The sequence below is a fragment of the Colias eurytheme genome, chromosome 26 (genome assembly GCF_061535395.1).
Source record: "Colias eurytheme isolate Ceu_HAF_F1 chromosome 26, ilColEury1 Martin Lab GWU primary, whole genome shotgun sequence".
Lineage (NCBI taxonomy): Eukaryota > Metazoa > Arthropoda > Insecta > Lepidoptera > Pieridae > Colias > Colias eurytheme.
In genome coordinates, this window is record NC_143005.1 from 6,913,985 (window position 1) to 6,940,171 (window position 26,187).

Here is a 26,187-nt window from a genome sequence, read left to right on the forward strand (position 1 = left end):
TTTGATAAAACTCGTAGGGTTCAGCCTACGTTTGCAATGTAAGCGAAAAAATGTATTTTTTTACGACATCACATTAGAAACCTCAAAATAATAGTACTTCTCCACTATTTGATGGATGTTATTATACATATAAACCTTCCTCTTGAATCACTCTATCTATTAAAAAAAACCGCATCAAAATCCGTTGCGTAGTTTCAAAGATTTAAGCGTACAAAGGGACATAGGGACATAGGGAAATAGGGACAGAGAATGCGACTTTGTTTTATACTATGTAGTGAAGGTCGATTTTATTAAAATTATTTTATTTATAGCGTTGCTTATAAGATCCAAATTGCTCTGTTCTGAAAGTCGATGCATTGAAAATTTGGCATAACAATGAATGGTAAGCTTTATTTATAAATATAATCTGCAAATAATTAACGATTTCGAAACAATGCAGCGCGTTCCCGCCAACTCGCCGATGACAGATAACATAAACAAATAAGAGCGGGAAATATTCATGGAAACAATTTAGCGAGAGCTAACGACCTGTGACCTTTCAGCGACTTTAAACAATTTTTGCAATCTGCTTTAGATTTTTCATTGTCCAATTAACACGTGAAATATTCCTGGTTTTCAACAATAACAAGTTCGTATTTTAAAAATAAAGATTGTTTTTCTAGACTTAAAAACAAAACAACAAAATAGTTGGAATAATAAATTGGCTACTAAAATAAGATTTATTGCATTCTGTGATAAACAACGACATTGGAATTTTGGCGGGTAACCTTGTTTTTCATCAATACGAACTAGGCCTTTGAAATATTTATATTCAGACAAGCTGTCTCTTAGCAAATTTGTTGTTCAGATAACATTTACCATCGCATAACGTTTTTGTTGGAAAAGATAAGGGATACCAGCACAAAGAAAGATAAGATAAAACTGAGGATGTTTTGGGAATTGTTTTGTAACGTTAATATTTAATAATACCTGTTCCATACAAAGTTATTTAACCTAGTGTCATATAAAACGAATTATTTCAAGTGGGTCACTTGGTGAGCAACACTCGGAGTCACATATCATTGTCGGCACTTAGACAATTGCGTCGGCAATAAACGAACAAAGGTTGGCCCTCTGCCCTCTTTACCTATTTATGAATGTACATACATTTGTGTCATTGTAAGAAAAAGGGAAAAGGACAAAGTATATTTGAACAGCCGCCAGCTAAAAAGGATGAAGTCTTTTGCATGATTTAGTTATAAGAAAAGACTAAGATATAATATTCAATTTAGATACCTCTACAAGAAAGCTTTTATAACGTATTGTTCACCGTAATAGCCATTCTATTCAAAAATCTTCCACAACGTTGTAGTCTTGTCGGCAATCCTTCAAAAGCATATAAACAAATGTCAAACAATTTTTTCACATGTTTGTCGGCAACGCACGTGCCTACACTATACCGGACCTACCGCACAGATCATAAACAATTATCTTTTACTTTATGATATACTAACACGAGTTTCCTGTTGTATCATTTACGAATTAGCCGCCTTTTGCTATTTGCTTTTTAATGCTAGCCTTTTGAGTAAGAATTATGACGCAGTTTCATCAGAATTGTCAGCTTTATTCAATTAATTTTATTGCTAATTTCTGTTAGATGAGGTTGTAAACATATGAATGCCTTTAGAATTTAGATAATCTTAATTACTTAATAGTTTTAGCTCGAAATGATAGGTGAAGTAAACAATGGGGGAAAGTAATGCGTTTTTTATTGGACCAAACGAGGTTAGTCCTTTACTATCGAGCATTATAATTGGATTCCAGAATAAGATAATTGATACAAATAAATTAATAAACAGCCGACTCATCTACATTATCGCGCCCTACAAAATTATCCATCATTCCAACCATTATAAACTCAATTAAATCTCATCAACATAACCCGAGGATTCTAGGGCGAGCTATTATCTATTCTAAGACTTGTCACCACTTTTGTCCCTTTGAGAAAGGACAACTTAGGGCAACAATAGCCACGTTTGACCCTCAATGACCGGACCGGCCCTTATTTGTGTATTTTGAGCAATAAACAGCGCTTTTTATGACATTGTCAGATTTTGCATTTAAATGTGAATAGGTGAATGCATATTGTCCGTTGGTGCAGCTCGTGGATGCAGCGCGCAGGTACCGTTGGTGCATAATCATCAGATTTGAGCGAGAGTAGTCGCGGCCATGTTGCATGGGAATATTGCGTTTGGCGGGAAAAGTGACTTTTCGGTTGACAGGTGACGGCTAACTTTTTTTTTCGGCCATCTATTCAGGTTTGGATATTGGCGCGATTTTATGTGGTAGAAAAAATCAATTTAAATAAAGAACATAGGCCGTTTGTGTGATTTAATTGCTGGGGCTTTTAATCCGTGACCTCATTTATTGATCGAATCAATAAAACGAACGTGTTAATATGTTGAGAACGGGTATAAGGAATAAAATGGCCTCCATTTGAAATAATACTAATCCGCTCACAACCCGAAAAGCCTTTAGAAACCATAAACGATTGTATTGATTAAAGAACTCCAAGGCCTTTGTGCTATTGTTTGTTACAAATATGCATATAAATATGCGTGAAATGTTAGAAAATAAATCTAAGGTTGCGTTTAATATTCTGTGACAATACTTCATACACGTTGAGTTTATACAAAATATTAAACAGGGTTAGACGCACACCTACACACGCACACACGCAAGGACAACAAACAATAATACAATAATTTTCAATCCTTTTCGGTGCGTACGCGCATCCTATCTGTCGCATTCGCTCGTATAAAGCTGTCTCGTTCGCACGGTCATTGACCGCGCATCTCCGACGAGATAGCATCTAGTGGCCGAGCAGCTTCCTCTAGATAGAACACTTTCTGACCAATTAAAAATATGATTTCGAAATTGAAAATCGCATAAACAATAGAAAAATTTAAATTCAGAATCATGCATAGCCTTGCGAAACGTTTGATTAGGCATGACCCAGTTCGAGAGATAAGACCAAAATACAACGCAATACTTCAAACAGTACTGGCTTATCCTAAACATTTGAAATTCGAACGCGCAACAGAACGACCGTTACAGATTCAAAAAACTCATAAAAACTACGAGTCGTAGTAGTTTATTTACGATCCAGCGTGCTCTGCAATAAGAGAAGTTCTATATGCTCCGGTTGAAAAAACCAAAACAATTTTTTGTGCTCCAAAAATCTTTACGAGCGTTTTCGGATAGTAAACGAGAGAGAGGGTTGTTGTCTCTTTCTAGCGCTAGTGAAAAGGCCCTTATGCCTTTGTTGGTATTTGGGATCATGTTGCGTTAGCGTGATCCACAAGACATGTTTACATTTACCATTTATACTGAAGTTTCAGAAAAGTAAACATACATTAAAAAAACACTCATATAATCGTATTGTCATCGATCCTTGATAAGTGTACAAAGTTTGAATTAAATCTGTCCATTTAAAATGAGTCAAAATCAAGTCTAAAGGAGTCAGATACATACAAACATACAGAAGCTAATATGCGTGTTAAAAACAAAACAGTCCTTCATATTTCATATTAAAACACTAATTGCGCGATTGTAAATGTCATCAGGCTTGAGGACAATAATTTAAATAATGCTGAAATAATTGCCCGTCCTCGCTTGTTATGGTAGGTCAGTAATACAATGTTTTTTTAATGAATTGCCTTGATGTCTAATGTACTATGTGGTAACTACGCTAAAATACACTATGAAGATGTGTGAAAATATGTATTGAATATAGGATTTTACATATATATCCCGTCACGAATTAATAACAGATTTGTTTCAGAAAAAAATCTTCAGCAAATAGTGCAGTATTTTTTCTTATCAGACCCTTAGAAGTGGGTTAGTGGGACAAAAAGTTGAGGGCCACATGTCAAACGTATACGAACTTGAACTTATTATCGGAATATTCAAACGTTTCACGAAATTATTTATCGGATATCACTTAACTTTTAACGCAATCTTAAAATCTACTAAGTGATTATTTTTAACTGTTGCAATGTTGTTTATAGAATTTATTTTTCATTAGAATTCCCTTTCATATAATAATTTTAATATTTTAAACCGACTAGGCATACAAAAAACGGCGGAAGAATTCAATACACAGCATTTTTTTTTCTATTAAAGTGTACTGGAATTTGAGAGATAATATAAATATGCATATCTAATATTATGTAGTAGCCGATATTTGTAAATTTCTTCAAATGTTATTAAAAATCATAATTAAAAAAAGTGAGCTCTACTGTTGCTCAAGTTTAACTGAAATCAGAATGATCAAATTGCTCTTTCACGAATGGATAGTTCTCACGAAACAAAAACAAAACAAATATTAGCGTTACGATCATAATTAGGTTGGTAAACGGCCTTTGTTTATTAAGAGAAAGATGGTGTCTTTATACATTTTAATCTTTACTCTTAAATAAATCTATAAATGCCTTTCACAAAATAGTGATGACAAGGTGATGACCATCAAAACAATTACAGATTATTTTTTTTATAGACGTAACTCTCAATGTCAAATGTTTTCTTTTACTTTCTTCATGGCAAGATGTGCAATTGCCAGTGTCAAGTATAATGTCAAATGTGAAATGCGATCAACATTTTAAAATTATTCTAGCATTTTAAATAGCTGCATAATCGCATTCCTCATAGCATGATATTAAAAACTGAGATATTCTAAATTTTTGTCTAACACAACCCGTTGTTTAGACAAATTACAGCGTTTATACAAATGCCAGCGTAAATTGTTACCAAATTATATACGAGCGTGAATGTAAAGGTAAATTTTATTCAAATTGATCGAATTATCATTGAATAATTGTATAATTTGTAGTTCTAAAGTGTACTCACGACCGCAGTTATACGATACGTAGAGTTGAAATGACTTACCTGAAAAAATTTAATACATAAGTTATAGGCCACAATTTTAGTAAGGTTAATCTAAATTCATATAAACGATGTTACGTATACGGGGAACCAATTACGTCCAGGACAAAATGAGCGATCATTAAAATAATTGCTAGAACGCGTAGACGGTATAAGTACAATCGAGATTAAATCGTTGATTTCTAACCCGACCGGTCTTGCTCCGGGGTGCCCATTATACATTTCTAAACGCATCTTGCATGTTCCAAATTCAAATTTGATGGATGTGTCATTCAAATTTGGGATTCTATTTTTGTTTTTTTATCTGTAATATGTTGCTAGTAGTAAAAATAGCTGTATTTATTGATTGCGCTTTCAGTTTTCAAGTTATAGAATTGCTTTTGCTTACTATGTCATTAAAATGATTTCAATCAAGAAATAAATATAACATAAATTATGATTGGAAGCGTGCATAGATTATAGTTGAATAAAAACGAGTAATCTCGTGTCAACGGACGTAACATTAGCAAGATATATAGAATTAGTTTTCTATCATCTATCATCCCTCGATGTTGACATATTTTTTGCGCATGGCAATCTAAGTGGATAATATGTTTTTATCTATTTTGCGGAATAATGTGCAGTTCTATGACTTGGCTGTGGATTGATTTATTCTAGATAAATTATGATAGAAGAACTATTTTTCACCATTAAAGCTTAATATAAGAAACTTGCTAGAGATTGAATGAATGCAATAATGCGTATATACATAGTAAAGAGAAAATCTTCTATAGGACCCAACCATACCCATGTAAAATAAACACGGTTTGTTAATAATTGCATGAATTAAACGATAAATCACTTTCAGCGTAATGAACAGAAATAAATAACACACAATATCGATAAGGTGCACGTTTATTTAATAAATTGTTCTAGTAAATTAATGTTTTAATTGCAAAACCAGTTCTAGAAATTTATTGCGCTGATAATTATTTCTTAAAATTATTTTAATGTACTCCTATTTATTATCTGTGTTCTGCATTAGCATACGTTAATGATATAAGGGTTATTTAAATGTAGTTTTTGTTTAAATTCTAGACCAGATATTTGAATAGAAAGAATTTTAAAATCACATTATGTTCTAAGGAATTTAAATGGCAGCAGCTGAACGAGAAATTCAGATGTCGAATTCAGAATCTTTCAATGGGAATTGTTTAAGAAAAATTTTCATAAAAAATTGGCGAGGTTCAATGACCTTTATACGCGTCTTTGACAAAGACTGTGTTTTGTCTCGCTCGCAAGCAGTGAAAGGGAAAGAGAGGGGCGCGTTGTTTGTAAACTAAGTTTGTTAGTGTTGTGATGTTTTGGTCGAGGTTAAACTCTATGAAATCTTGAAGTTTATGTATTAGTATTATTACATGAATGAGTAGTTTTACCTTTCAATAATATGAAAACAAGGCGCGTTATTGTACGACATAGTTGTTCATTCAAAACAGAACGTAAAGTTACAATTAATGGCGATTGTTATAGTCCTTAATAAGAGAGAAATACCACTATTACAATTTGGTGACTTCAAGAAAATGAAAATCATCTTTTTGACGTGAAAAGAAATATGAAATATTATTGTGTTATTTAACTTTTTCGTCAAATTAGATTTGTGCAATGTTTATTAAGTAAAGCCCGAGTTCAAACACCTCCACCTACGATTCGCGAATAAACTAGCACTCCAAGTCTAAATTGCTATTCGGTTTCCGCTCACACGCATTTTGATAACTTCGCTGCTACGGTATTTTGCAACAAATAGTTACGTTTCGAAATAACTTACTACTACTTCTTTTTCATGTCTTGATTGTATCCTGGCCGGTTGACGTAAAAGAAAAAAAAAAACAAAACATTATTCTTTTCTAAAAGAGCGCCAATTTTAAATTTGGAACTTCAATTTCGTTCTTTAATTTCACAAATAAAATATAATCGTGATTTAATTTATTTGATGTTCTTGTCTTCTTGTTATTTAATTTAAATGTCAAGTGTTATAAATAAAATATAAATATAAACTAATATTATAAATGCGAAAGTAACTCTGTCTGTCTGTCTGTTACTCAATCACGCCTAAACTACTGAACCGATTTTCATGAAATTTGGTATGGAGATATTTTGATACCCCAGAAAGGACATAGGCTACTTTTTATCCCGGGAAAATGACGCAATTCCGGAAATCCCACGGGAACGGGAACTATGCGGGTTTTTCCTTGACTGCGCGGGCGAAGCCGCGGGCGGAAACCTAGTAAAATATAAAAAGTTGTAAATAATTTCACTTTTGTATTGAACGTAAACATTGAAAAGCGTTGAAATACGTATGCAAAGCCTTTGAAAGGTACCGTTACAGCTACCGTGGCCATATTTGTTGTTAATGTTTTGGAGACGTGTCGTTTTAAATATTACGTAGTATTTTGGGAAGCCGTCACAGCAAATTATTTTGATTTACTGTTAAGACATAATTTATTTTTGGATTGAATGTAATAAAAAAAAAATATTACTTATACGATATTTTATTAATTGCCATTTGCCAATGTTTTTCAAGTTTTAAAATAATGATTAATATATGCAGATTTTTTTTAATATTTTAGAATAAATATTTATTTGTATTTTTTTTCGGTATGTTTGTGCTCCGTTCAATGACGGGTTGTGTCGGTTCATTCACCTGACGCATGCGCATTGGGCAGTGTCATTGTAAGAACCTAAGACAATATTGACTTTCTTCTGAAACACAGATTAAAAATATCTTTTTAAAATTTTTTTTATGAAACGTGACGAATTGTTCTTGCATTAGTTTTTGACACATCGTTTGACAGATATTAATAAATTTTTTATACAACTTTCGCACTTCTCTAGTTACAGTAATACGTAAAACGATATACTATCAGATCAAAGAACTAATACGTATAGTTGCCGCAATAAAATAAACCGTTACACAAAATGTGGTCAACCTCAGAGCGGTCTTAAGTAACATTAAATCATTTTCATACAGTTACCAAGGTTGTAGTAACCCTACTGTACCTCTTAACTGTACTGTGGTACTAGCAGTAATAGCTGAGGCCTTGTAGGGCTTGGTATAACGGTGTTAGAATCGATTAATTTGATTAATTATATGGAGTTTGAGGTAAAATTATATATACATATTTCAATTTATTTTAAGTTGCAAAAAATAAAACAAATTAACGCAAACTCGCGGTCAAGGACCAGTACAGATTTGTATGTAGGTAAGGATGTAAAATCGGAAATTAGCGATTTTTAATATTTTAATTTTCATTCACGCATAATGATAGATTAGGTAGCAATTTGCGGTGTTTTTAAACTATAGACTTGTTTATAATGTGATTTTATTCTGTAATTCACCATAATATGATATACAGGCAACTGTATCTGGTATTCTGATAATAATCGCAAACATAGTCCTATTGTTTTCACAAAAGGTATGTCACATAAGTTACTTCATTTTGGTATCTCAATGAAACAATTATAGGGCTATTTACATGAATTTTAACTTGTTAATAACCCAGCTGTGCCTCAGCAACGGAGCAATTTGGCTCGGCTGTTACAACGGGTTTATTTCAAGTAGAACTAAAGATTTTTGTACTGTGATACTCGTCTAACTGTATTTAATAACGAATTGTAGGTGTTTTATTAGAAGGTTATCAAGCAATTTAATCACTTTTCGTAAGTAGGTAGCGACTATTAGAAACACGTTTATTTATCAAGATTTTTTTTTATTTGGGCAAACGCGTTTACAACTGCAAGGAATTTGGTACTGAAGTGGTTTGTTTTCTACGGTATAGAAAACTTATAGTCATAGAAAACTACTTAAACGTGAGTGAAGCCGCAGGAAGCTACTTATAGCTTAGTACTTGAAAGTAAAAGGCGTGAGCTAGCCAAGACTAATCCGTTCTTGACCCTCTAACAGCCGTGCGAGGGTACAGTCGTACCCACAATCAATATTCATATCCATACATTATTCGTTCACACACAATTAGTCCGACACAATCGCATTCATCGGACATTTGAAATTCAGATTGTAATTCTATATCTTTAATTCCATCTCCGAGAATGGAATGAAATATTAATATTTTCGTCACAATACAATATTTTCATTGTCGCGGCTGAGGGCTTGACTGGTTTTATTTCAGGGGCCGTTATCAATCAAAGTGTCCCGAACGGGTCAAAGGAATGTGTGCATAACCTCTTAACTCTTTTAGTATTTGCCTTAGCACTTCTATAAAAATTCCACGTAATGATAACCCCCAGGTCGGTGTTTGAACAGTTGATTAGTGTAGAACAATAGAGATGTGTGCCCTGTTAATTATTATGGAGTTTTAGAACGCAGCCACGTTCGTTTTATTGCGCAGTTTAATTGTCACACTAATGCTACGAAAGTTTACCTTTTTATATTCCCGGCTCCTTTCAAGGAGCGATAATGTCCCGGCAATTTATACAGTGACAATATAATTAAGTCGGTCCATTACCGACGAAGCGAGATACGAAGAAAATAGAAATAAACAAATGTGTGAAACTTGAAATGGTCATCATTCAACCGTTCCGATAATTACAAAGATATTAACATTTCTATTTGGAATTAGCATACATTTCGATTCATAAAATTCTATCAATCATATGGGACATTTCGAGATGGATGGACATTTGTGACAGTTGAATTGTCGCGAAGAATGAAGTGTTAAGAATGGATAGAATCAAAGTTCACACGTGTTCTAAGCATTGGTGTCAACAATAGGGGGTCTGAGTGACCCCTTGATTAGGAGAGGGTTAAGAAATTTCACGTTAAAATTAGGGTTTTTCGAGTACTCCGAAATGTATATGTAATGAGATAGTTTAATCTTATGTTTGTATGGAATCGAAGATTTTCTTATTTTCGTTTAAAAATTTGATATTTACAAACAAAACACGTTTTTTACAGCGCACGTAACAGTAAAGTAAGAAGCGTAAATAGCGTAAAGATTATCTCTCGGATCGTTGACATTTTTCCTTCCTACGCGTTCCAGTTTACTTCTTATGTAAAGAACAAACATTTTCTATTTGAAGATAATATTACGAACACAATATAATATATTATTTATATTTTAGTACACCGCAAGTCATATTGCGAGACTGATTTACAAAATTAGCGGTTTCATTCTAATCTTAAATAAAAGTTGACTAGGTCAGAAATATAAATTTCACCCAGGCAATTGAACTAATTTACATTATTTCCAAAGGGTGTTGACGTTGAAAGATCCAAGTATTATTACAATAGAATAAAATAAATCGAAACTACATTAGAATTTAAAGAAATAATCCAACCGCGATTCGAGTGTATCTCAAGTATCGGAATAAATAATGTTGTATGATTTATAAGGGACATTTGTCAAATAATGAAGTCATACATCTTTCACGCCCTTCAGTGACACTTGGTTATTTGCATAATGATCGTAATGTTTGGCTTTCATTTTACGGAACGTTACATTTGGAATTTCTAATACATCTTAAACATACCTATGTGTATATTATTAAAAGGAATTGTGTTCGTCTGTCCGTCTGTTTATTCGTAAACCACGTAACGGACTTTAAAACTGAATAATAAGGAAAAAAAACTCTCTGACACTTAAAATATACAGATTACAAATTTTTGAAAACATACCCTCTAAGAAGTAAATAAATTACCTAGGTACTACTCGAGAACTCATAGCAATATCTAATCATCTACAATTTACATCGAGGTAACTAGAAAATAGAAATCGACACACAATAAAAGGTGATTGTAATAACAATCCAATCAGAAACGCATTGGTCAGGAATCGAATCCACGGCCCCGTTTCCGTTAAACCACGATCGAATGTACGTCTGCGGTGTCGATAATTCTCAATATCATATATGTAATTACATCCCCGCGGTTGCTATCGTGTTTAATAATTATCTTATTACACTGCGTTGACTGTTTTAATCGGGTTGTTTCTTTTTAAATCCATAGAGTTTAGTTTGAGATTGCAATAAAATAGTCTCATACTTGTTTAGTGTGCGCTATTCGGACACAAATGACTCAATATTTATTTTATCACTTACGTATGTTTTGTGACTCCTGTCACCAATGATTTGATGACATAAAACATCTTACGTTAATGTCTATGGGAAAGGACAAAAATGTTGAAGGACTAAAAAGTAAAGTTTGCTCGTTATGGGTCAATTAGGACTCCTTGACAAGGGTAATTACGGTTCCCACGTATAAGTCGTTAGTGTGACTTCCGACTTCGCACTGCAGTGCGCGGTGACACTTTGGTGTAAAGACACTAAATAATCAAATAAAATCACAAATAATATTTTGGACTTAACGGAATGTAACGGCTGTATACAAACATAAAGTTCACGCCCGCACAGCTGTGTATCGGGTGCACTATGCGGAACATTACCGTTTTTATTCTAATTTTATTACGAAAAAAAAATAAGAACAATAACTCGTTGATTTCGTACTGGCGATATATTATTTTGGCGGCAACACGTTAATTCCATTGACAGCTGTCAAACGGAAAAAAAAATCTCTCCCGTTCCGAAATTGAAATTGACGCGTTCCATTTAAAACAATAACGGAGCGTGTTTTTAAATTGAAAATAATGAAATTTGATTGATGGGATTTATAAAATGCGGATTGTTTTAGGGTGTGAATGTTTTATTTAGTGTGAGTTATGGAATATTTTTTATGAAAAGGACGAATGGGACGTATGGGGGGTCACGTTCGCACGGGGTTAATCATTATTTATTGATCCGTCACGAAATGGGTTAAAAGTTAAAACAAAAAAATCCCCTAATATTTTAACGGAATTGTAGGCGTAGTGATGTGCAACAGGGGTTGTTAGAGCTTTTACAATTCATATAGAAAATTTCAATCACAAATATGTATGAATAAAATTCGAATTCAATAATAATAAAACTGTGTACTAACTACTAACAGACTATGAAGCTTATTGTCACTGTAACTATCCATTGAATTCATTTTATTTCAAAAGTATAACCCATACAAGCTAATATTAACGTATACTGTTAAAACATATGTAACATATTTTTTTACACACACTTTATTCCAACACATTTCCCACTGACCTCTCCACCTCTTTTTTGTTCAAACAAGGAAGCTATAGAGCATACACAAGTGAGGGATGTTCACTCTGAACACGTGTGCCTGGGAAACCGTTTAACAAGGGTGATATATTGATAATAGCATTTATCTACGGGATCCAATCGATTGCCGCTTATTGGTAAATTACTGATATCGAATGCACTCCAATTCATGGGAAATTGATAGCGTGTTTTATTAATTTAGGGAGCCAAAACAAGTAACGGTTTTTGTAAGCAATGAGCGTAATTAAAGGAATAATTTATCATTTGATATGATCATTAACGATGTGTGAATTTTGCAAAACAATTTACATGTTTTTAGAGTGCATTTACCGAACTGTGTGCTGAATTTTAGTAATTAAAATTCGTGATAATGAATTTTAATAATATTTAAAGTATAAACTACTGCTATTTCTCGAAAGTTTGAATATAATATTATGTTCTTTTTCATAGTTGAGATTTGAAACTAATATTAAAGTAAGTGCTCAAACAATTATGAATTAACGTCATATACAGGGTGTCCCACTGTTGGTATACTAAGCTCAAAGGAGGTTATAGTTTTGCATACGCTGAGTACGTAAAAAATAATTTAAAAAATCCAGACGCATTTTTTTTTCAAATAGATGAATTCTTAAAACTCTTTGTGTACACCCAAAACAAGCAACCTGCCCAACTTTGCCACCAGCACGTGAGCTATCGTTTAAGATTATGTTTTCATAGACAAAATGCTCATATTAGAGAAGCAGTATATGCCGGCTGCGCGAAGCTAGAGAAGAAAACGTGGATTTTCAGGAAAAATTGAGCAAAAAATTTTGGACCCAATTTTTTTTTAGATAAGTATTTTTTACGTGATCAGTGTATGCAAAACTACAAGTTCCTTCGCGCTTAGTATACCAATAGTGGGACACCCTGTATATGTACACGCAATAAACACTAATTCAATGACCATATTATTATTCATATAGGTTTTTTATAGACTATTTATCTTAGCACTAATCAAGTAATTAGTATCAAATATAGAACAATAGTATCCAGGTCACGAGTGAACTATTCTGATTAAAAGATCGAAAGTTGTGATGTTAAAACAGCTCTCACTTTCGTTCAAGGCTTTACGCTCGAGGGGTAGCGGGTTCATAGACTAAATCACTGGACGGAACAATCAGATGTTTTCCTGTACTTGAAGGGCGATATTGAGGTAGGTCAAGATTGATGATATTTTTTTTTTCTCATACTGTATGTACTTGACATCACGTATATTTCAGATACGGCGTCAAGTGCGTGGGACGCCTTTCTACTTTTCTAGTCACATTATTTAGAAAGTAACCGACGTGTACCAAATTTAACGGTAACCGTTATGTTATAGTTACAGAATTGTAGCCTCGTATGTGGTAATACGCTCGCATTTGAAATTTCAAAAATGGAATAAACATTTCAAATAAAGAACATTGGAATTCTAGAATGGTCTGTCATTCCGCTCAATTTTTTTAGCTTCGTCCCGAGAAGTCATTCGTTCAATCAACCCGCTAATAGAATACAGTCGCCTTCCTTGTCACAAATGATCATTCGCAATTATATCGTTCCTTGTATTTCTTGGAACGGAGATGTGAGATACTTTTAACTTTTTCTAATACGTTAGCAGTCGTTACATGCGCTGAAGCATATCCTGTACACTGCTTCCTTGGGGTTTCACAGGTGAGCACTTAAACGTGAGAACGGTGCAATGTTTTAATGTCCTGTCGGTCAATTAGGTTTCGCATTAGCAAGTGCAGGGGTGTTAAAGTAACGAATATATCCTTCAATTTGGCGTTCGTTCATAACGTTTATTCGGGACCACAGTTTGAAAATTTTGCTAATATTTGAATAGATGTATGTATTTTTTTCCTTATCACGCGACAACCCCAGCCCCCCTAGTCAAGTGGCTTTCTGTTAGCGTAGCGTTCAATAGAATAGACTACGAATGTATGAGATTGACGTAACCTGTAGATACGTTTATCTACAGCCTACGTCAATCTCATACATTCGTAGTCTATTCTATTGAACGCTACGCTAACAGAAAGCCACTTGACTAGGGGGGCTGAACAGATTTCGATAATACTTTGCAGTGATATTATATCTACCAGAATAACAAATTTAGAAATTATTTTGCCCAGGGGTGAAACTGAGATGAATATCCTTGTACAATTTAAACGTTAGATAAACAATTAACAAGGTAATGAATTCAAAAGTGTTGCGTGTTGAAATCGATCCAGACAGATGATACATCCCCACGGTCATTCGATGCAGAATGTAGAGGGTGCTATAAATAATAAATATTAGAGTAAAGCACGTGGGGGTTGAGCAGATGCCGTAGCGACCGTTACTATTCCCCTATCTGATAGAATTTTCGAATTTCGAACACGTGTGTTGACAGACTTTTTTTTCTAATCACCCACATCGATTTTCGCAACCGTGTTTCGGATAAGGTGACCTGAACAAAACGAATTTCGACACATACTTAAAAGTAACTCACCTTTGCGGCGTTTTTGTACCTACACACAACTCCAGATATTAATTTTACATTAAAATTTCACCACTAAAAACTTTTACTTCTGTGCATAAATAAATTTCTAATTAAGTACATACAAGCTACTAATAAATAACCGCATTAATCAAAAATAATTGACACTTACAAAATTGATCCGCTTCGGATTTGCTAATAATATCCGTTGAGGAAAGTTGGGGAAAGTGACAGTTAAAAAATCAATATAACCGTTGGTGTCAGCGAGGGTGCGTACAGAACTACAAAGGGCGCACGCGTCGCATTGTACTCGTATTATGAATCACATAGTAATGGGGAAGCGTATTGCGAATCGTTTTGATTGTCAAACAAAAACATTCAAACCCGTTCTAAATTTTAAATTTCGAATTCGGAATGTTTCGGTCTTCAAAAATATAGAACAAATTTAAATTGTTCGTATTATTCAGCAAGTATTTTGTTTTATAAAATTTAAATTTATTCTTAAAATAGGTTTGTAACAACTTATGTAAGCTGACCGTCTTGAACTATTGTGCGTCTCATATTAATAGAAATGTAATACAATATTAGAAACCCTGCAGTTTGGTCCACTTATAAAAGTTCAGTGACATCGGAAAGGTGTAATTACGAATTGAAATAGAAATATTAAGGGATTGTAAGGAATTGGGTGACCCGGTTCTAAGGCCCCCTGCAGCACAGCACGGTTGGTCAGTTTCAGACAATAAAAATACTGTTTCAATATTATGAAGCTTATAATTTAGTCTGCGATTTGAGATTTCTATTTCATTGAGACTAAATAGCGTGGGATTTTTCAATATTGAGTTGAATAAGTTCATTAAATACTAAGGAATAAATATAATATGAACATTTAATTGTATCATTGTGAAATTTAAGCGTAATTTAAAATTCTCGTCCTAGATCAATTAAATAGAACAGGCGACGCCATCTTGACGGTTGCAACAAAATTACGCGTGTAACAGCGACGCAACATGAATTAGCGCGTGGGTGCGACAAGGACAGCCTACTAGCGTACTATACTACATTGATTATTCTTAATGAATCACTTCGATTTACATTACAATAGTTATATTGATTGCGTAACGCTGAATTAAATTACGCTGTTTTACATGAATAATCTCGTACAGAGTAAAGCGGCTGAAAATTATTTAATTTATTTATCAGATATGGCCGTTAGATACGCTAGTGTTTACGTAGTATTTTATTATTATCTCCTTTTTACGATGGGCCACATGTGTAATCTAAAAGAGGACAAGTGTGGGAGGCAACGCGTTCGTTGTGTCAAAACAAATGCTCTAAATCTAGGTCAATTTAAGCTGTAATTGAAAAACAAGTAGCTGTATTATGTCTCGCATAGATAACATTCTATTAATTAATTTAAATATGCTGTTATGTGCGAATTTATGGGTATAATCAATAGTAAACAGGTCAAGTCAAGCTGCGATAATTTAAAAATAGTATAATAGAGGTCATATAATTACTATTAACAAATTAAGGCGTTAATCTAAAAAAAGTCATCTTAGAATGGCGTTCATTGTATCGTCATTAGAGCAGAGGGTTTGCAATAGCCCATAAAAACAATATAATAAGTAACTTAACACTTTTGGCGAGATTCGCCCCAAACATTAGGAACTTAGGAAGTCGTATTTAAAATTAATAAAGTAATGATTAAGTCTTAATTTTTAATGACGGTGGCGAAATTAGAGTTAACACCTTGGCCGATAAAAAACTGATTTAAAGGGGTAAGACATAAGGCGTATTGTACACTTATAAGTGGGCATGTCTAGAAACTCGATAGCGTCTTATCGCTTATTTAATATGTATAAGCCTTTATATTAGAGACGTTGGTGGTTCAGAGTAATTAGTGTCAGATGATAGTCAAATGTGATACCTTTCAGCTTGTGGCTGTTGGCCATTTAGCACGTACATAATAGCAATTTGTATACGAATCTAGGTAGGTATAGGTAACATACGATCATTTTTGTTTTGATAGTGTTTGGCTGTGGCCTGTAATATGTTATTCAAGACATCTGCATCCGAAATTGCAGTTAAATAAGTAGTAAATATTGAATGATAAAATACATGTCATAACTCATAAATCATGGTTATTCATTTTCGCTTTTATAATAGGTAGGTACATATTAGATGCATGTGTCGACACAACTTATCAGCACATTTCATTGTTTTGTTAAACTTGAAATTTTCACTCCGATTGTTACTATTTATAACCATTTTATTACGTATTGTTTTCTCCACATTACATTGTTGCAACGAATTACGATTTATGGAAGTTCTACAAACTAACGCGACGCCGGTTCGTCTAGCGAAGTAAAACCTAACTATACTAGAGTTGTTTATTTCACAATTACACCGAGAGAAATACGTAAACAGATTTGATGTACAATTGGTTGGATTGATTTTTTAACAAAGAGTCTGGCAATTGCTTTGTAGAAGTGTCAATCACACGGTCAGCGGTCACCTTTAGTTAGTGTGTTGCTATGTGTTGTGGTAAATCATTTATCACACACATCATAAACTTTATTTGTGTGTTTTCCTTTTTAATGTATCTCAAATGAATCTATATTGTATTAAATGTAAAACTAGTTTAAGTGTTTAGCATAATTTTGATAGTATTTATGTCAAATGACAAATACAAAAATAAACTTATATGGCAATTTAAATATGTCAATGTCACTAAAAGTCAAAGTTTAGTACAAACGAAGCACTCGTAGATTTGTTATCGCTATGTAAACATACAGACAAACCACCAATAGCCCGACGCATAACAACGATAAAATTGATAATATTGTTTACCGTGTAATTAGTTTATAAACTATTGCGTTATCTACAAACGTATAAGGTTAAAATAGTGAAACTTACCTGTTATTCTCTTTTGAGTCTTATTGCTATCCGGACTGGATACTTTAGTTTCTTTAGCTGGCGTGTTTGGTTTTTGTGCAGTTATGGTGATCGGCGCTCTTCGTAGCGCAGCAGGGATGGATGAAGCTGGAACTAGTTGCCATGCGAATCTCTGCGTGCCCGGGAGGGGTTTTTCATTTGCAAAGTCGAAGCCCCATCGCTGGCTATCCAGGTCCAACTGGCGGGATAGTTCCCTTTCGGCGAATCGCCGGTTCTCCTCTCTATCTGTGCAGCCGAAAAGATTCCTTCGCACCGTATTGAGCGTGGTCAGTCCGTGCACTCTCAAGGACCTAACGTCCAGCACTGTGGTAGCCTGTAGGCCGGGAGCCCTCACACTCAACGTAGACATCTTCGAGCTCGGTCCAAACACAGTGACGCACCCCGATCGCATCGACGCTTTCGCCTAACAAACAATAACAATTTAGTTCTGTGACACACGTATTAGAGTTTCATCACGCACCAATAAGAATACTAATTGGGTAATGGTTTGTAAACAAGTCGTAAGACGCGACGACGCGCGGCGATAAGGAATACGTCCGCACGCGCGTAGGGCAAAAATTCGACTGTAGGTCGATGTGCGCCTGCGCGTAAGTTGCGTCGCGGCTTGCGCGTGCTGTGCTCCCTGTCCTGCGCGGTCAACGCGTCGCGGCTAGTGCCCCCGCTCGACACGGTGTGGCGCTAGTGTCGCGCTTCGTGAACTAGTTATGCCGTGCCTTGAATTCACTCTCCCTTTGTGGGCGTAAAATATTATTCGGTGGCAGAGTATGGTACTAATTACTAACTAGTAACTAACATCGTAATATTGCTTTAAATTTTTCACAAATACTTTGAGAAATTGGTTTGGTAAATGTTGAAAATTCATAAAATTTATTTAATTTTTTTCTGCAGTACATAATTTGTATCTATAATAATTATTTATTATTATTTATTACTCATGTTTTTCTATAACATTGTAAAATGATTTTTCTTAGCTTAGGAATTAGGATTAATCCATACTTAATATTATAAATGCGAAAGTAACTCTGTCTGTCTGTCTGTTACTCAATCACCCCTAAACTACTAAACCAATTTTCATGAAATTTGGTATGGAGATATTTCGATACCCGAGAAAGGACATAGGCTACTTTTTATCCCGGGAAAATGACGCAATCCCGGAAATCCCACGGGAATGGGAACTATGCGGGTGTTTCTTTGACTGCGCGGGCGAAGCCGCGGGCGGAAACCTAGTGAGTTATAAAATAATAAAATATAGTCTTCTATACTTTTTTATTTTTATCTAAGTATGTTTATTCGAAAAAAGGTACCTATTACCAAATTATAAAAAATAGAAATATTTTTCATTCACATAAAATTCACAAAACCAAATTGAATTTATGCAATTATAAATAACTATAAAACATATAAATTAAAATAAAAAATTGTTTATTAAGTGATCAACAAGTATTTCATAATACATTATATTATTTCGTTTTATTTCAACATAAAATTTCCTTAATTTCTGGGTAACATAAAATCAAAGCCACTGGCAACACTGAGATTCACTTGTTTACGAAGAACGAAGACGTGTCTAGTTACGTGTGATGCATAAATGTTGAAACTTCTTATCTAAAGTATATCTATCTCCATCGCACGCGCATTTAATCGATTCATGTAGAAAGAGACAAGAGATACAGCTCGCGATGAAGCCGCCATTTTGCCAAGCCGAGAGTCGAGTTATATCGAACTATTTCATCGGATTAAGTACAATTTGGTTTTTTAAAATAAACTGAAATTGTAGTCTATTTTATATATATTTTTTAATTAAAATTACATTATTTTATTATTATTTTTCAAATGTCTACTTTGTATTACGAACGAAATTTCATTTTTCTATATCTACTACCGAGTTTAAATTACGAATTATTATTTGTTTAGGCCAACGTGGCTGAGATTTTTATTGAAAATTACATCGAACGGGTTTTATTTTTATGGATTAATATGGTTAAGATACATACCTAGGAGGTTTTATATGAAATTTCACGGAAAATCACCAATTTACCGTCGGGGTTCACTGCACTGCCGTACTAATTTTCGAGATGTGAGGGTGACGCGATGGCGCGAGCGCGGGATCGGACGCCATTGGTTGAAAATGGCGGCCAGTCGTTTCATTGGCCGGAGCATTTTAGGCGCCAATTTTCGGTTGGTCGAGGCGCCGGATGGCGGGAAATAAACGCGACTTTCCGGCGCGCTCATGAGTTTTGTTACGGAAAATTATGTTTGGCGGGCTCGGCTTCCGCTTTTACAATCATATTTCAATAGTACATAATATTATATCGCTTTGAAAGCTGAAACTTTCACTGCGGGGCGAAATTTTTATACATCACGTTGGTAATGTTTGTAATTTTTCTAAGATAATATTGTTTTACTATGTTTTATTAAATTTCAAGTCTTAAAAATATTGCCAATTATTTTGCGACATGAAGAGTCTTCTTAAAAATAAATTATTTGTACTTATCAGGTTTTTTTATTTGTACAATACTAAGTAAATATTATTTTCCGTTACAGTGTATTGGATAAATTCGCAAAATGGTTGGTGAATAATAATATGTTATTATTACTTTTGTAAGAGTTGTTTTAAATAAATAAGAAGTTTGAGTTTGATTTTATAAAAATTAGAAACACATTTTAATCATAGCAATGCCTTTAAATATTTATTTCGTAGGTCATGATGATAATAAGTAATAACGTCATGAATTATGAAATTGAAGCACGTACTTATTTAGTTTGACGGATTTGAATTTTTTGTGACGGAGGTCTGTAAAATACAGGTGAAAATTGTGCCTTATAAATTCCTTTATTTATAAAGTAACCAAATAATAAATTATTGTTTATTTTCTAGCCGCGTTGATTGGATCACTTCGCTCTTTGAATACCTAGTTAAGTGAAAATATGAAAAAGAAAAACTTGCGCACAATTTAACCTATTTTCTTGTCTGTTTGGGATATTTGTCAAGAACCCAATATACTAGAATAATACAGTTATAGTATTTTATTGATATAGTTTTTAATATTTTGATTTAAAAATATTAATTATTTAGCGCATTTTCGTTGCAGCTGAAGATACCCATTATTATTTTGCAGTTGCGTTTCTTTTTGCACATTTAAACTTTATGTTTAAAATACCTTTCCCTAATTAGGAACGTAACGTTGGTGACTTATTGACCTATTTTTAACGGAAATCAGCGGTAAAACCGCGGCAAAAAGCGGTTTCCGTTTTACGCAGATGTTTGTAAAAAGTTCTTTCACTGCAGGTGCATTTATGGCGGAGTTTGTGACAGATGCACATAAAAACAAGCTTTGCGGTAATCTTTGGATTTGAATAAACATTTTCTATTTGCGTGAATAATTTCTTAAATTTGGGCTGCGTAGTTTTGACGATATTGTTCATGACGTGTTGTGTGTGATGTCGAAAATCTTAATATAAATATAAAATTAAGAATGGTATTGAAAAAATTAATTTAACTAATAAATTGAAGTATTATCACGGTATTATTTAGGTATGTTCAAATATAAACCGAGTTATTAAACTACGTATACCTAATTTCGAGCATAGACAACATTCATAGACAAAAATTAATTATCTGTGGTTCCACATTTAAAAATAAACACAAGGATATAGTAACGTATCTACAAACACAACCGTAAAAGCGGTAAGTTTTTTCACTTCCTTTTACTTCCCTGAATGATTGATCTGAAACACATTTAGTTGAATCGGAGCACAAAAACATAACACCACCTGGTTTTAGTGATGTTCATTTTTAAACTTAAAATAACTAAATAACTGCTGAGGTAATAATAGTAATAATCCATGCATTTTTGAAGGTACTTTGGAGCTGTCAAATTTTGTGTTAAATTGAATTTGGTGTATGTCAGAGTCCCTACTTATTGGGTGGAGCCATGAATTAAGAGAAGAAGAAAAATTATGTGATGTTCGGAGGAAAACTTATGAAAAAAACTGTCAAGTAAGTGTTGTTGTTGTTACAAAAATAGTTCAAATTCAAATCATTTATTTGTTAGTTCAATTAGTTCAAACTTCAATCATAAGTTTACGATTATTCTAGAAGCATATATTTATCTTATGCTTTTGAGTTTTGTAGGTAAACATTAAACATGAAAAGCTTTACGAAAATGCCTGCGAACGTGTTCTATATTTGCTTAATATTATGTATATTTTTACACGCTTTTTATTAGCTTCACCTGTATGTTTGTATGTGTGTTTGTAACCGACTTCTTTGGGCGCGATTTTGACCCACTTTAAACGGCCAGATTTCGTTCAAACTTTGTAGATTTACTGAGGACCGATGACAATACACTAATTTGATAAAATTATTCCATTTTTCAATTTGCAAAAAGCGTGTTTTTTAGTTTTTTAAAACTATTATTATTATTTTAATGTCATATTGAAGACTTTATTGTTAACTTTTTCGATTTAATTTTCTACTGGACGGTGTTAGTTACACAGGCGAGAGAAATATAATAGAAATTAACGATCAAATCAGGGCTAGCGTATCCTTTACATAATCGATTTGAAGTCCTTTAAATTGTATCGATCCTTGGAAGCGTAAAATCGGATACGTGTACAATCGAGTGCGGATGTTTTGGGAAAATCGATATCAGTGAATCGAATAATCGGCATCGCTCGTGCAGTAAATCGAATTTGTTTTGTTTCCGTTAAGCTATTTATAATCCGTTATTTTCAAGCTATATTGTCAAGGAGTTTGAAGTTCCTTGATTTTTTTTATATGCTCCTTATTTACTTTGATATAAAATATAAATCGAAGGATGATTATTAAAAAAAGTGTGATGTCTCAAGTGAATTTAAATAAGGTTTTAATGACCCAAATAATTCGAGTAAGAAGTTTGCATATTGTATATTTCTTTTTTGTTCGCTGCACAGTTTAAAACTAAGACATTATGTAGGTAGTTTATGAAAGAAAGGAAAAAGGTACACGAATACGAAATCATTAACGAAAATGATAAAATAAATATTTTTGATTATGAAGAATTCGATGTTTATTTTGAAATATGAACTTAAAAAATAAAAACAAATACATAGGTACAATACCCTTGTTTTTACATTCCCAGGAATAATTTATTTATTTATTTATGGAACACACAGCAATAAATACACATAACATTATATATCGGATGACATTATCTAATTAATTGTATCTTATGTATTTATCAATTATAGGTGTACACAACATTCACATTAATAACACTTATACAATTAAACATAATCGAAAGAAAAACATAATCAATATACTAAACGCTACTGGAAAAACTGAATAATTTGATGCTTATACTGTGCGAGGGATCCGAAAAATATATATATCAAGATCTGGTAAAAGCATTATTTGTTAATAATCAGTAGGAAAACTTTAAATGACACAAATTAGTGTAAGTATTAATAATGATGTCAATTGTCAATGAACTAATATCATCTAACCTTACCGAAAAATATATATATCAAGATCTGGTAAGAGCATTATTTGTTAATAATCAGTAGGAAAACTTTAAATGACACAAATTAGTGTATTAATAATGATGTCAATGAACTAATATCATCTAACCTTATTTACGAATACATAATATCGCGTTTGCAAATAATTAGAAATATGTTTTGTACATTATATATCATAATTATTAATTAATTATTATATCATAATATCCGGTGTGGTTTTGACAATTACAATAACATAAGACAAAGAAGGTTTTGTCTAAAAACATTTTTATTGATATTGTATGTTTTATTTTAAATTATATTCACAATTTTATAATTTTTAAATAGTACCACAGAGTAATAATAATATACTACGTATACAAATAGTATCTACTTATAACGTAAGGATATAGGCAAGATCTAGAAAATAAGGGAATTAGCATTTTCATTATGTCCATAATTTAAATTATTATATTTTGTTCACATCCTGTTTTTCTTTGTAATAAAGTGTTCAATAAATAAGACTCATTCATTTAATCTTATATATAAAATTCTCGTGTCACAATGTTAGTCTGCATACTCCTCCGAAACGGGTGGACCGATTCTCATGAAATTTTCTGTGCATATCGGGTAAGTCTGAGAATCGGCCAACATCTATTTTTCATATGTACCACGGGCGAAGCCGGGGCGGACCGCTAGTAACTATATAAAAGCGACATCTAGTGTAGGATAGTATTTTACAATTACTTATTCATTATTGTATAAAAGCTATCAAATATCAATAATATATTCATTAAATAGGACACCACAATAATTGTCAGCAATTTAATTAAAATACAATAATATCCCAATTACCATGCCCATGTTATAAAACGAATCTTAAAAACAATAAGTTATTACAAATAAACATTGTTCACTTTTAACAATACCTTCCAAAGTATTTAATAGCATTACAAAGTAACACAAAAGAAATTACAAAGACTTTCTACATGAGTGTACTCAAAGGACTATAGGTTTGTAGGTGATCGATTTGGCCCGCATTTTGAAGGATAGTGGGTTCAATCTTTAGACACACAAGTGTGCTTGATGCGTTATATAAAGGGTTTTATTTCATTGTGTGAGTTTTCTAGGTTTAGGAATCTATCGGCTTCTATAATAATTAATTGATATGTTACTAGGCGTTATTTTTAATTGATAAATATAGTGTTACTAGCCTTTTAAACGTTGTTTTGGCACAAACATAGTTTATCATCTATTCTTAGACGTGCATCAATATCGTAGAAAGATTCATAGAAACTATTTTGGAGGAGTTTGATTACAAACAATGACTTGATAATTTTAGAAATAGGTAAAATTAGTGCTCAATTTCGAGAGATACTTTTAATAGTGCTGAGAAAGCTGTGGAAACTAAATAACAGATCGTAGGCTTTGTGAAATCTATAATTCACAAAGCTTCTGCTTCAGTAATTAGTGAAAATAATTACCAAACGGATAATCGAGTTCTCAAGGCCGATGGTATTGTAAGTGTAACAAGGCGGCGTGAATCATGAGCATGCAGCGTATCGCAACTTGACAGGTGCCAATCGTACGTGCGCATGCGCAGCGGCACGTGGCACACGGGGCGATTGTCTTGATAGGTGGATTTAAAGGTGTTTCAATTTTATTTACTGGTGTGGTTTCTTTTTTATCTTACGATTCTGGAATGTTTTATTAATTGGGGTATAAAGGAATTGTCAATTATCTATTCATAACATATTCGAAGGCTGGAAAAAACATTGCCTGACCAGTGTTTATAAACATCGCTTTTCAGGGGTCTAATCAAATACAATTTCCGCTCAGTTTGGGAATATGAATTATCCATGTGTGGAAATCTTTTCTGGCTTTATAAATGTTTGTCTTTCTTTGGCAACGGAGTGATTTTTTGGTACGACTTTTGTGTCTAGTGATAGATGTGCTGAAGCGTGACATAAGCCAGTTTTCACCGCAGTAAAAATCGAACTCCTATAGGAATTTCCCATAGGGAGGAACCGCAAGCGGAAATCTAGTGTTTACATATAAAAAACTAAGTGTGAAAACTGGCCCCGTGTGATTAAACCTAAATGTTTGCTCATTAGCACAACATGTCCTTTACTATCGTTGGCAATAACTAGCTTCAATACCTATATTCTATACCAATAACTAGGTGACAAAAACGACCCCGTGTGACTACACCCCAGGGTTTACGCGTCACAGATTCCTGGGCTGTGATTGTGGAAGGATGCCGTCGATTACAGGACCCTCGCGATCCCCTTTAATGTCATATACGCACTGACACTAACGTACGAACTGCTCTTATTTTTTTAGGGGTCCCTATATGAAAAATAATTTGGAAAATCCAAAAGTGCACGCCTCATAATTTTTTTTAAATAAATATTTATTAATTATTATTTTTGTTTATTTAATAACAATTAAACCACATCGAATCAGACCCTGAAAAATGAAAGGGTTCTATTCCTGAGCATACTCAAGCGTAAGAGAAAAAAAAAGACTCGATTAGTAAAGTATTTCGGTCGCTATCGTGTTAACAAGAAAAAGGATCCGCACATACAGACACACGGACGTCCAAGACAGAACTTTTTTAAACTGTTTTTTAACTAGTTTAAATAACAAAAATGACATCAAAAATATCATGAACGTTAAAAATAGTGTTTTTTCTTAATATGTGTGTGTATGTATTATCTTACAAGTGCAATGTATGATACATAAAGACATTTTAAGTTTGAAAAATCAGATGTTTTGCGCGAAGTGACAGTAGTACCCACCTCAACGCTTCGCTTATGAGGCGTGCAAAAGACTTGAGAACTTCGCCAGAACCTAGAATTCCTTTAATAGTCTAGCTTACGTTAATCTGTGACTCCAAAATTGGTCATGATGATGATGAGATAAACTTGTTAAAAAGCTATGAAGGACAGTTCAAAGTTCAAAGTGTAAACGATAAACTTCAATGAGTTCGATTCCCTGTAAATTTTTTACTCTCAATTGAGTAATATTATATAATGTGGGATTAACCCATTAGATAACCTAATTTCTTATTTAAAAATTAGTTGTAAAGTTGAACATATTTCTACTTTTCAGTACATAAAGATGACGCCTTAATACCCAATTAATGTCTAATATTTCCATAACTTTCAAATGTATATATTTCACCATAAAAG

The 26,187-nt window shown here is 33.3% G+C and overlaps 1 protein-coding gene across 1 annotated transcript in view; it reads right to left on the bottom strand.

The window, feature by feature from the left end:
- dap (cyclin-dependent kinase inhibitor dacapo) overlaps positions 1–19,641 on the bottom strand; it is a 36,192-nt gene extending 16,551 nt beyond the window's left edge. Inside the window, exons 1-2 of the mRNA XM_090116686.1 lie at positions 19,507–19,641; positions 17,474–17,915 (exon numbers count right to left, since the gene is read on the bottom strand). Of these exons, the coding sequence (XP_089972812.1) occupies positions 17,474–17,903 (430 nt within the window). The 5' untranslated portion in view covers positions 17,904–17,915; positions 19,507–19,641. The remainder of the gene's footprint in view (positions 1–17,473; positions 17,916–19,506) is intronic.
- Positions 19,642–26,187: the final 6,546 nt, after the last annotated feature.